Source organism: Benincasa hispida, chromosome 10 (assembly GCF_009727055.1).
Source record: "Benincasa hispida cultivar B227 chromosome 10, ASM972705v1, whole genome shotgun sequence".
NCBI lineage: Eukaryota > Viridiplantae > Streptophyta > Magnoliopsida > Cucurbitales > Cucurbitaceae > Benincasa > Benincasa hispida.
This window is the reverse complement of record NC_052358.1, coordinates 39,094,117-39,106,493: the sequence shown is the minus strand read 5'-3', so window position 1 is coordinate 39,106,493 and position 12,377 is coordinate 39,094,117. Positions and strand designations below refer to the sequence as shown.

Here is a 12,377-nt window from a genome sequence, read left to right as displayed (position 1 = left end):
GGCAAAATAGACAGGTAAAAATTCTTCCACTTATCCTCTTTTAATATAATATAGTTTTTTTTTCCCTTTTTGGTGGCTTCCCAATCTTTTTTTTTTCTTTTCCTTTTTTTCTTCACAGTTTTTTTGTTTTTAAAAATGTATTATTTCTTATTGCCTCTTACCCAAGTTACTTAAAACTTTGTCTTCCCTCAAATAATATTTCAAAAATCGAATCACTAATTTACAAATCTTAATTTATTAATTTTCTTATCATATTACAACCTTTCTTCTCCAGCAATATTTCACAAAACTAAATAACCAATATAGCAACACTTTTGTCCAAATACTAGAAGGTCAACGTTCGGTTACAAACATCTAGAAATGGTTGCTAATTGACATAAAAATAGTCTATCAATAGTAGAAAAAAAAAATATCACTAATGGACATATCAATAGTTAAAAGTGACAGACATCTTTCAAAGACTCCAAAAAAAAAAAAAAAAAATAATGTGATAAGATCATAGAGGTAAACTATAAAAATGGTCTACTGCTGATAAGAGTCTATCACACAAAAAATGAATGTATAGCAAACTATATAATTTTTTATTATAACCACGATCTGTTCCATTACTTCAAATGATAATACTCATAGTGACATTACATTATGTCATTAGTTTTTAAGGTCATATTTAAGTTTCAAATATTATCATTTATTTACAATATGTGGAGTGAAGGAATTAAAATTTTTGCTTCAAATTTGATAGTACAAGTATTATGCCAGTTGAACTATGTTTATTTTAGCTCAAATATTGTCAATTACTACGTGCATTCAAAATAATTTTCATGATTGGACGTGGTTTACACTTGGCTACCAATGGTCGAGTTTTGGGCATTGTGAGTCCTTTACCTTCATTCATGTCAATTAATGAGTTGTTCACTCTTTTCCATTCAAAGCTTTGTATCAATGATGCTAGAGTCAAACCAACCACTCGTTGAGCCATTCCTACACCAGGACATGCTCTCCTCCCACTTCCAAATGGTATTAGTTTATATGAATAATCAACTTCAATCCCACTTGCATGTCTTTCAGGTTTAAAGCTTGTGGCATCTTCCCAAATACTTGAATCTCTATGAATAGCCCAAACATTAATCAATATAATTGTATTACGTGGAACATCATATCCTTCTATTTTGCACTCTTCAAATAATGCACAATGTGGCACAAGCAAAGGAACAGGTGGGTTAAGACGTAAAGACTCAGAGATTATTCCTTGAAGGTAACTCAAACTTGGCAAATTAGCTTCATTAACTAGACGTTCATGCCCAATTGAACTGTCTATCTCAACTTTTGCTTTTTCTAACACCTCTGGATTGTTGAGCAATTGAGATAGCGTCCATTCCAAAGTCACAGCTGTCGTGTCGATCCCGGCTAATAATATATCCTACAAAAACCAAACACTCGTTAGAAGGAGGCGTAATTCGAAAGATAGATTCAAGAAAGAGATTAATTATTATTTGTTATTGATTACCACTCCTATTTATACTAGTTGACACTCCTAAACTTATGGTTAGGATTTTGTCAATATATACTCTAAACATCTCTTAGAAGAAATTTCTCTAGAGTATTGTAAACTTTAATGTTTCTAGAGATTGGATTTTGTTTGAACTAGGCCTAAGTATTTATTGTCCAAATGTTTTTATATTGGATTCTATACATGCAAGATACTGATATTAATAAGCCCATATTCCTAATATGTCCAAAACATCCCATTCTTTTCACTAATGTCCAAAAGATTCCATTTCAACAACATTTTCAAGATGTTGAGAGAACAAATTGAGAAAAAATTATCATATCAAAAGAAAAAAAAAATTATAAGTTTACTATGACTATTTGGTTTTTGAACTTTCAAGTATGTAATAGGTTGTTCAACTTTTAATTTTGTGTCTAATAAGTTACTAAATTTCATTTTGAACCTTCAAAAATTGTATATGTTTTGTAGAGATATGTGAAATTAAAAATATATGTCATATATTACATATAGGTTAATAATCTATTAGATATAAAGAAAATTAGAGATATAATGGACAAAATTGAAAGTTTAAGAATCTACTAGATAACTTTTACCTCTTATGAGCATAGTGGATATATGAAATTGAAAATTTAAGAATCTATTTAAACACTCGTTGAAGTACTTTAGAAATCTATATGACACAAATTGAATGTTTTGAAATGTATTAGACACTTTAAAAGTTTAAAGACTAAATAACAAAATCTTGAAAGTTAACGACTAAACTTATAATTTAATCATAAAAAAAATAATGAGAGAGAGAGGAATATATACTTGAATGAGTCCTTTGATAGTTTGATCGCTGTAATATTGAGGCTCAATATTTTGCAAGCTAAGTAAATGATGAATCATAGTGTTCCCTCCATCATTTTGATTCCTAATCTCATCAATTAACTGTTGAAGAAATTCATCTGATGTCTTTGCAAGCTTCTTTACCCTCTTCATAAAACCAGTTGGATCAATCCAATTCCATAAGGGTATGAAGTCTCCTGGATTAGTTGCCCCACCATGTGCCATAATTTGTGTCACCAACTCTCTAAACTTGTTAGAATAATCTTCTTCATAAAACTTCTTACCACACACCATTCTCATAACAACATTCAATGTAAGATCTTGCAACAAAGGCTCCAATTTCACTACTCTAAACTCATCTTCCAACTTAGAATAATTACTACATAACTTACATAGCAAACATTTGATTTCATCTTCTCGAATTCCCAAGAACAATTTGAGGCGATTCGCTGAGAAAATCTCGAGGGAGCTGATTCGACGGAGGTTTCACCAATGTTCGCCATAAGGAGAGAACCCCATCGTAGTTTGATTGTATGCTAAGTAGTTTATAGTTTTCGTGAAAGGACGATTCGCAAGAATGATATCATTCTTTGTAAAGCATTCTTGCACGGTAGAGGGAGAAGAAACTACTACGACAAGACGGGAACCGAATCAAAGAGAGAAGACATGGCCATATTTTTGGGAGAGGTTTTGAAGTGTTTGATGGACAGGATGTCTGAGGAGATGAAAATGGCCTATGAATGGAAGACAAAAAGGTGGGGTTGGTGGGAGGTTTAGGCTATGATGTCGCAGAAGAAAGTTGAAGGCAAAGATGACGGACAATAGAAAGAAAGAAATAGAAAGCAAGAGAACATCCATTTGCTCACACTGCTTGGCTTTGATTTCTCTCCTTTTGAATATAGCTAAGGTTCAATATTATGCACAAATTTTAAAGGCAACTTAGGAAGCAACCTTTTCAACAACATACAAATATCTAGGGCATCAAGATAAAATTAATATTCATATTCACACATTTTTTTTATATTTCAAGATAAATTTAATAGAAGATTTAAACAACATAATTCTTGGTCGCTAATACATCTATAGATCAGTTTAGAGATATATGATTGATAGATATTTTAATCCATCACTATATTTAAATGACGAAAAATTGCAGCCACTCAAATTTTAACTTTTATCTACATCTTTGAGTAGTTGGTGCACGTACACATATACAAACACACATATGCATATCAAATTTACTTAAATTTTAGTGTAATCGTTTTCTATAGGAGAAAATATGCAGCCACTCCAATACCCATGGATGCAAAATTTCAAGACATCATAATTTTAATTTAAACTGTCTATAAATTTTAAAAATAAAAATATTTAGGTGCATCTTGAGCTTCACATATCTTTTGTACATCTCACTAAATTATCCAATCATAATTTGACATGTGAAAAATTGTTTTTATTATATTTTAATTCTTTTTTAGTGTGAGTGAAAAGAGTGGGATGCATAAAGACGAGTTCATCTTATTACCCTAAATTGATATAAAAAAATTTAGTTCAACGATAGGTAGGTGAAAATTCAAACATGTGATTTATTATAGTCAATTTAACAAAATTTAGTCCTAGTTAAATAATTAATTTCAATAATTTATTTCAACAATCTCATGCTTCAGTAATTTCTTTTTATTTAAAAAAAAATAATCACAGAGAGAAAAAATGTCAAAATATTTATAGAAATAGTAAAAAAATACTTATAGTATATTGACAAACTTCTATCGATGTCTATCAGTGATAAATTTCTATTAATTTCTATCACTAAAGACACTGATAAATCTCTATCGGTCTCTATAAAAAAAGATCAAAATTTTTCTATTCTGTGTAAATAGTTTTTTTATGTTTCTACTTTTGAAAATTCCCCTTTTATTTACCATTTAAAAAGGAAAATGTGGAAACCATCTAAGTTTTTTATCAAATAAAGTTGTAAACTGAGAAAAAAGAAGCATCTGAGAGAAGATTTCTCCAATTCATTGCACACATAGCGTTGACTAAACCGGTAAACATCATGGATTTTTAATTTTTTTATTTATTCTTTATTTATATTAATTATGTTTTTTTCAATCAACTGAAAAAGAAGAAAAGAAGAAAAGAAAAAAAAGAAAAAGAAAGAGAAAGTGAGGGATGCACACCACCCGGCCAGTCCAACCCTGGTCAAAAACCAATTATACTTTTTTAAAAAAGCCAAACAACTTCGTAGTTATAAAAATGTCTAGAATATTTTTAACAGTACCATTTCGTATTTGGAAAAATGGCAATTATACCCTCCTAAAAAATCCATATATTTTTGGTGGGTTTAAAAACAAAATCTTTTGAATAAAAAAAATACCTAATACCTACCTATTCACTAATAACAGAAAGTAGTAAAAGATATCTCCATTTTCGAAAATTGTGATATAATTACATGAAATCAAAAATCAAAATAAAAAATCAAACTAGCATTTAATGGTTGCAATACTCATTTCAACTATCCCACCATTACATATACCAAGGAGAAATGAAACCCTTCGTCTTTCATACCTCATTTCAGCTACCCACGCAAAACTGACGTTAGAAACCCTCGAAGCCATTAATTTCTGAAACCATGGAAGGCATGGTTGCCGGAGAAGCAACATCCATTCTTGCAGAAGCATCAACATTCCAAGCTCCGGAAATCATATGATTCTCCGCACACCCTCTGTAGAAAACTCATACCGTGTCACTGGAAAGCTCATACGATTTTCCGCACATCCTCTGTGGACAGAATCTTTGTCGAAGTCATTGCCAAAACCCACCCAGGAACCCGTGTAGGGATTTCAATGAACAAACCCCCCAACATCTGCTTATATATGGTTATGTTCGACAAATGTTTTTTTTTTTTTTAAAAAAAGTTATTCGAAATAACGAGGATCGTGGACTAGTCGTTTATTCTACTCTATTTATCCCAATGTATTAACTTTTTTTAACTACCACAATGTAACTTCAACTCTTCATATTGTAGGATATGAAGAAGGTGACTTCAACCACACAAATAAGATCGAGTGATCGATTACGGGCAGCACGCATAACTGGGAAAAAAATGAAAACCACATCGAACATAACTCTGGACAGTGATGACAAGGTATGTATGGCATTATAAACTTACGCCTTGAGAAACTAACATACTGACTTATTGCATGCATACCACAGGAGACAAATGGAATAATGCACGAGGAGGAATAGGCTAGGAAATTGGATTCATCGAAAGAAAAGTCAAGGAAAAATTCTGGCAAGAAAAGGAAATCGGTAACCACTGAAAATACCACCCCAAAAAACAAACAAAGAACAAGGTAAGTTTATACAAGATTTTAGCTGCTTGTTTCACTATCGTTTTGTTTAAGACTATGTTCAGCCAATGCAAAGGGAGAAGAAACACAAAAAGAAGGAGAGATTTATTAGGGAAGAAGACATGGAACATAATGTTGAAGTGAATGAGGTATGTACAGTGTACTTAATTAAATTATAAAGGTCCTAAGTAGTCTGATGGCAGAATGTACAAACAGAGGGAGGAACAATCTGGTGCCCACGAAGAATCAGAAGAAAACTCGGTAAGGTACTATACCAACTCAAGTACAAATGAGACTAGCAATGACGTTGAAGAGAATCGAACAAATGTCACCAAAGTTGCAGTTGCACTATAAAAGATATAGCCATAAATACAATGTACTTGTATAATAGCATATCTATGGTATATGCATCTTCTTACTCCTATTTGTTGATTGCTATGTTTAATTACTATGTATTTGTGCTGATGTTGTATATGCTACTTCTTAAAGTGGGTTGTTAATTACTTACTTAATTTCTACATGTGCTTCATGTATATTATTTAATTTTAAACTTGTGATTTTGTTATGATGTATACTTAATGGATAATATTTTTAAATAAGCAACCATTTACATGAACTTATATTGTATATGTTGAAAATGCTCCATGATGTACAGTTATATGTTTATGCATATATTTCATACGTTCTATCTACGTAAATGTTTATTATGTTTTAGCTTATCATTACTCGATGCTATGTGCCTATACTACTTCTACTTAAACTCGTAGAAGCCTAAGGAAAAGGGAAAGAAGAAATGCGAGGCAAAAGTATAATAAAATACTTCTATAGAAAACAAGGAGGTGTGTATTGTAATGCATGTACTTTATCATAAAAGCTACCATTAATGCCATTTAGATTCTCCCAAATGTGTTTTCTGATAGGGTGATCCGTATTTGATGAGGAAGTCTAAGAGAAAACAACCTTTAAAAATTAATCTCCAGACCAAAACAGATGTAATTGAGAAAATAAAAAAGAACCTCCTTGAGAAAGCCCTATCTAGGTTCACAGAGTGTTGTTTTGGCCATTTTCTAGATTTCTCAGTTACTTATCAGTCTTCCTAGTTGTTATTACACTTGATTCAAAATCAATCTAAACCTCAGTCCCTAAATGAGCTAAAGTTTCTAATAGGAGGAAAGAATTGTGATTCGGTCTACGAGAATTTGCACTAATTATAAGATTAAATTGTGGACCATACCAAACATAGATATTGACCAAATATAGGATAATCATCATATCAAGGATGTCTATTTTGTAGGAGAGAAGTCCATATCTAGGAGATATCTAAATATGGCATTTACTTTAAACAAAAAGGTCGTTGATGATAATTTGTTAAAGATAGCCCAACTTGATTTCCTAGAAAGTTTCCTCCTACCTAGGCAAGATACTGTATATGTAAACATAAAGCACATTATTATGGTGGATGATGAGGACCTGTTTAACAAATACCCATGTGGTATGTTTATATTTGACCTTTTAGTGGACTATGTTGAAAAAGCATTGCATAGTAGGAGAGTCACTAGGATATTAATGGGGGGTTTGTGTTCCCTTTGCTAGCATGGGCATATGAGGTAATCTCGGCTCTAAGTTCTCCAAAAAAATTTCTTTGCAAGAAAAATCAACCACTGGATCCAAAGGATAATAAGCTGGACTTTCGACACACAACCGAAATGGAAGGAACTAAAGAATGAGGTGTTTGATTCACTTGAGGTGATAACAATCTTGAATTGATACTTTTCACACGTAACTAGAAAATATTATTGATCCATATGTTTTTTTAATATTGCAGTTGGAAATTTGCCCCCTATTGGCTATCGAGGAGGAAATGAGTACGATGTATTTTAAACCATTCGCAACCGAAGAAGAGGCAATAAGAAGACAATATGAAAGGGGGTTGGACAATAGAAATGTGGTACATGACATAGATCGAACAACAATGGGAAGGGGTATAACATCTTTATATGATCAAAAGTTTATGAAGGATAAGTGGGAGTCAATTGAAGAATCACAAATTGAGATTAAAAAAAAAAAAAACCAACTTGAGTTGGTAGAGCGCATGGAGGAGATCGTGGAAGCACTAAACCAAATGGTGACAAACCTGAAGAATTTAAAGGTTTCAAATGTCCAAATACATGGACTTGCCCATAATGGTACCAATGAAGGAAATAGGTTTGAAGTGTTCAAAGTATTTTCTTTAAATACAATGTATCTATTATTTTTTTTGTGCATCTTGTTTGTTGCGTCCTGAAATTCCTTGTGACTTGGACCAGACAGAAGACAACAGAATTCACTAGGGATTTGGATGAGTTGGAAATACCGCAAGAGGAAAATGAAAAAGAAAATGAAATTGATAATGGAGAAACAAATGATCAACAACTACGGTCCTGGAGAGACAACAAAGATGATGATGACCAAACACACAAAGTAAACCCCCCTCACCAACCGATTGGACCAACCACCAACGTGACAGAGCAAAGTAACACTCTTGAAAATGAGAGGCAGGAGGGCAAAAGCAAAAGGATGAGGGATCAAAACAGGTATGAATGAACCTACAACTATTTAAAAATCTATGCGTGTAGTTAAAAATTGATTGTACACTTCTAGGAACATACTTATCTAGATGAGTCTGGTAATGTAGGAAACAATTTAATCCGTTCAATAGATGAGAGATAAGTATATGAGGAATTTAATTATAACTTAAAAGGGAAGGCTATTGTTAAGGTACTTTATACAACTAAACCATCTTTGAATATATACTCTAGCTAATAATAACTCAATGACTCTAACGATGTGAAACCTTCCACGTGAACATGCACCTACATACACAACGGTTAACAAAAGAACTAGTTCAGTGGTAAGACCTAACCTATTTATACATAGTGTAATTTGCCACACATGATAGTAACTAACTCAATTTCCATCCCTTTTTTTCTTACAATGTAATTAAAGGTTAGTGGGTCAATCGTGCCGCGTGAGTTTGGAAAAAAATCAGTCGTTAAGAGGGAAGGGGTTCATACAGAGGTATATACACATCAACAAAAACATCAATGGTACTTAAAATCAGTTTATTTACTAACAAATTGCTTGTTGTTTGGTTGTACCAGATAGACAGCAATCTACAACAAAAGACATTAGTCATCCCGGGGATGCATACAGAAATCCCACTAAAGTCTCGCTTGGTAGTGCCAAAAGTACACGTGTATAACACACCAAATCGCAAATCGGTTGATGGAAAAATCAGGAAGAAACTCCAAGCAACCGACATATATATCGATGCACAGACCAAACTGGTCCCATATACTTACAATCCCCCATCATTTTTGACCTACACCTCAGCCAGGACCATAATTAAGCTTTGTTATGGAACAACTCTTTTGTTTGCATGAACTCTTTTGTTTAGGGTTATGTTTTTGGTATCTTAACTCATAAGATCTTAGTATGTTTATGCATTCCAAAAGTAGACTGGAATAGTACTCTTTACTTAGTTTGTTTATGCTTATGTTTTTCTAATTAGACTGGATTATATTTTGGGTATTTTCTTGCTTACAACAGTCGGGTCTAAATTTCTCAATTACTAGAAAACTACAATAAATTATTGTAGAAAAATCAATTTTGGTTTTATTAAATTTACCTAGGGCAAAATAATAGTTGCTTTTGCACATCTTAGAATAGATTATTATGTTGGGGATGACGCCTTAAAGTCTCGTGTCCTGTAGTTTGTAAACACAGTTTGAACGAACGTTTGTGATGTATAATATATGATATTTTCTTTACTACTTGACTTTGAACATTGGATGTTTTATTTGCTTTATAATAAACAAATAATTTAAAATCCCTGGTTGTCATTATGTAACTTAAGCATGTATGTGGTGAAATACAAGTGGATCATGTCTTATGTAATAACCAAAATGGTATGAAATATATAGATATAGGAGGAAAACCTTATCCTGGTAACGCTACGGATGCAGCCCGCTTTGTGGAATAGTTACAAGTGTTGTGACTTGTTACAGATGATCGGATCCTGATCATTCATATGGGGATATGCAAGTGCGGGCATCCTATACAAAGAGTTTGTATAAGACTTGACTACGTTATAGTTATATAACGTCGTTCATGACAGAGACTTCACTTTACTAGGATGACCATAGGTAACATGACCTCAATCCTGAATGAGTTGAAAACTTTTGCCATTGAGGCAGTCCTTTGATTTGCATGACTGCGAATGGCCAGGTCTCCGACTTAAATCTACCACTTTGGTGATCCGTCTGATTTGAGAGCTGAGAACTCAGCTACACAAGATGAAATTCACTCATTCCCGGAAGTAGGGTAAGTAGATAGATTGCTCCCTTAAAGGCTGATCTCAGGGCTTGAATGATGTGGCGCCACACACATTCTTTTGGCAGGTGTCCACACATAGTAGGACTATGTTGTATTGTTCATTAGAGGGATCCGTGGTACTTAAGAAGTTAGATGTAACTATAGGGACAAAGCGGTAAATTGACACAGCTATACTGACGAGCATCTGTGAAAGGTTATCGTACTAATGATTGGTTATATCCAATAGACACAAAAATATATCTGTGGTAAGAAGAGTCCAGCTATTGTTCTTTAGTAGAATGTCTGGCAGTTAACAGATGGTGGATCTTGTGGCTAAAGAGTTTAGATAACTATTCACGTACCATTGGAGCTTTGAGCCATAGGTCCATAAGGTCCCCTTGGTAGCTTGGATTCAAGTTGAGAATAAGTTTTTGGGTCAATTTGAAATGTTTAAATTGACAAGAGGGAGTTCGATTATATATGATATAATTGAACTAGTTAATTATATACGATATGATTGACTTTATGTATGAGATACATTATTTGGAGGAAAATGAATATAAATATGATTTATATCTAGTGTAGGAGAAAACAATATGGTTGATATATGATATTAAACTATAGGTTAATGAATATAATATGATTATATTTATTATTATTAATTTAGCAATTATGGGATAATTGGCCATCGTTTTCTCTGTAATTGTGCGTTAGTGGGAGGTTCCAATCGATTTTCGTAACTAAAGAATAAAATGAAAATGGTTTTCATTTTAAAAAGAACACGGTTAATTGCTCATGAAGTATTTGCAGTCTATCACTTAGTGAATTGAGAGACTATACAATAGCTCACATTTTACTACCCTATCGCTTACATGCGCGCGCCATCTACTAAACGATCGTCTACCTTTTGCTAAACGATCACTTAGCGTCTGAGCTTTACTAAATGATCGTATAGACGATCGCCTACCTTTTCTTACACGATCGTGTACCTCACCTAAACGATCAAACACTTTGTCTATACGATAGATTTAGCTTTCTCCCACTTACTTGATCATCGTATGCGATCTCAATTCCTCTTTCCCTCTACCAAATCTGAACAGAGCCCACTCTTTAGATTCTCACTTCGAGAATACTAAGGGTTCTAAGTGGTGGTGTCGTCCCCATTCCTTTGTTGTTTTCGTATGGTGTTCTTCGTCGGTAGACCGATCAAGTTATTGCCTGATAAATAGGCTTTTCCGTTCCAAGTGAACGAGCGAGGACGCTTCATCCCCCCGTGTAAGGAGAGCGAAGATTTTCATGAAAGTGTCCTTCAACTGGTAGTTCTTTATTATCGTTTGTTGTTTTATCCCTGAGCATGGCGGTAATTTAAGTAGTTTGGATGCATATTGTTTGTTTGATGTAATGTTGGGTTGTTTGGTACACAATGGTCTTTGGAAGATCCACTTTGACTCAAAGTACTTTGTTATAGTAGTTCCTTCCTTTGGGTATCAGAAGGTTCCTAATATTCTAATTCATTGATGCAAAGAATTATTCTTTATATTTCGATGGATAAAGCATGTCTACTCTTTGTTTTAGCATTAATTCGTTTTGTGGATGTTGTGGGATAATGGAATTTTTTCAGGATGCTCGGTTTTGTTTTAATTATTTAACAGTTTGAGTTTATGCAAAGCCCTGGGTTTTGGGCATTATTAACTGCCTTAGTCGAGTTGTATTTCAAAGTTCTTTGAGGTTTGTGAGTCAATTTGTGAAGAATTGTAGCAAGGGTTACTCTATTCGAGGATTGAAGACGACGAGCGTTGATTGGGGTCGTGTGTGATGGGGTAGCCGATCGCTTTGGTATCGGATACTCGGGAGCTGTTTTATGCACGCGCACTAGATGATCGTATAGCTCAACAAGCTTCATTGCTTAGTTACTAACTATACGATCGGGCTTTGTAGGTTCGTTGTCGTCTAAGCGATCGTTTAGCATCCGCATGTTTTCGTCTAGTGTGCTACACGATTGTTTACCTGAAGGCGTTTACTAAATGATGGGAGCTTCGCCCGGCGGTTCAAGACTCGATTTTCCTGTGCACAGGTTTGCTCAGTTGAAAAATGTAATAAATAGAATTTTTCATTCTGGTTTTAGAGGTGGTTCATCCCGATCCATTAATCTATGATATTATACATGAGATGTATGCTTTATTTATATGTCATATGGTATGCCATATAGAAAAATCCCACCTTCGATGCATTGGTCATGTATCATCTCTTTATTATAAATGTTATGATTTAGAGAAGCATGATTTAAATTACGTAAGAGCATACTCATGCATCATATAATATAAGAGTTATATTTA

General features: G+C 33.5%; 2 protein-coding genes and 1 long non-coding RNA gene across 3 annotated transcripts; 2 read left to right on the top strand and 1 right to left on the bottom strand.

Annotated features, from left to right (window-relative positions):
* Positions 1 to 270: 270 nt before the first annotated feature.
* On the bottom strand, positions 271 to 3,253 carry LOC120088601 (cytochrome P450 81Q32-like). The gene is made up of 2 exons (XM_039046011.1): positions 2,321 to 3,253; positions 271 to 1,420 (listed from the first exon to the last, which is right to left on the bottom strand). The coding sequence occupies exons 1-2, from the start codon at positions 2,636 to 2,638 to the stop codon at positions 791 to 793; spliced, it is 948 nt and encodes a 315-aa protein (XP_038901939.1). The 5' UTR covers positions 2,639 to 3,253; the 3' UTR covers positions 271 to 790.
* A 1,769-nt stretch (positions 3,254 to 5,022) lies between these two features.
* LOC120087802 lies at positions 5,023 to 5,831 on the top strand. Its single transcript, XR_005484686.1, has 3 exons — positions 5,023 to 5,169; positions 5,364 to 5,483; positions 5,552 to 5,831. It is a non-coding gene; the product is annotated as an uncharacterized LOC120087802 (long non-coding RNA).
* Positions 5,832 to 7,728: 1,897 nt separating this feature from the next.
* LOC120089070 lies at positions 7,729 to 8,832 on the top strand. Its single transcript, XM_039046496.1, has 3 exons — positions 7,729 to 7,893; positions 7,995 to 8,261; positions 8,829 to 8,832. The coding sequence occupies exons 1-3, from the start codon at positions 7,781 to 7,783 to the stop codon at positions 8,830 to 8,832; spliced, it is 384 nt and encodes a 127-aa protein (XP_038902424.1). The 5' UTR covers positions 7,729 to 7,780.
* The last annotated feature ends 3,545 nt before the right edge of the window (positions 8,833 to 12,377 follow it).

Bases quoted from the DNA above. Each gene is read 5' to 3' on its own strand.
- LOC120088601 (XM_039046011.1), bottom strand. From the start codon at position 2,638: ATGAGAATGGTGTGTGGTAAGAAGTTTTATGAAGAAGATTATTCTAAC. The intron at 1,421-2,320 runs GTATATATTCCT...TGGTTTTTGTAG, and splicing joins CTATCAAAGGACTCATTCAA to GATATATTATTAGCCGGGAT.
- LOC120089070 (XM_039046496.1), top strand. From the start codon at position 7,781: ATGGAGGAGATCGTGGAAGCACTAAACCAAATGGTGACAAACCTGAAG. The intron at 7,894-7,994 runs GTTTGAAGTGTT...GACTTGGACCAG, and splicing joins GGTACCAATGAAGGAAATAG to ACAGAAGACAACAGAATTCA.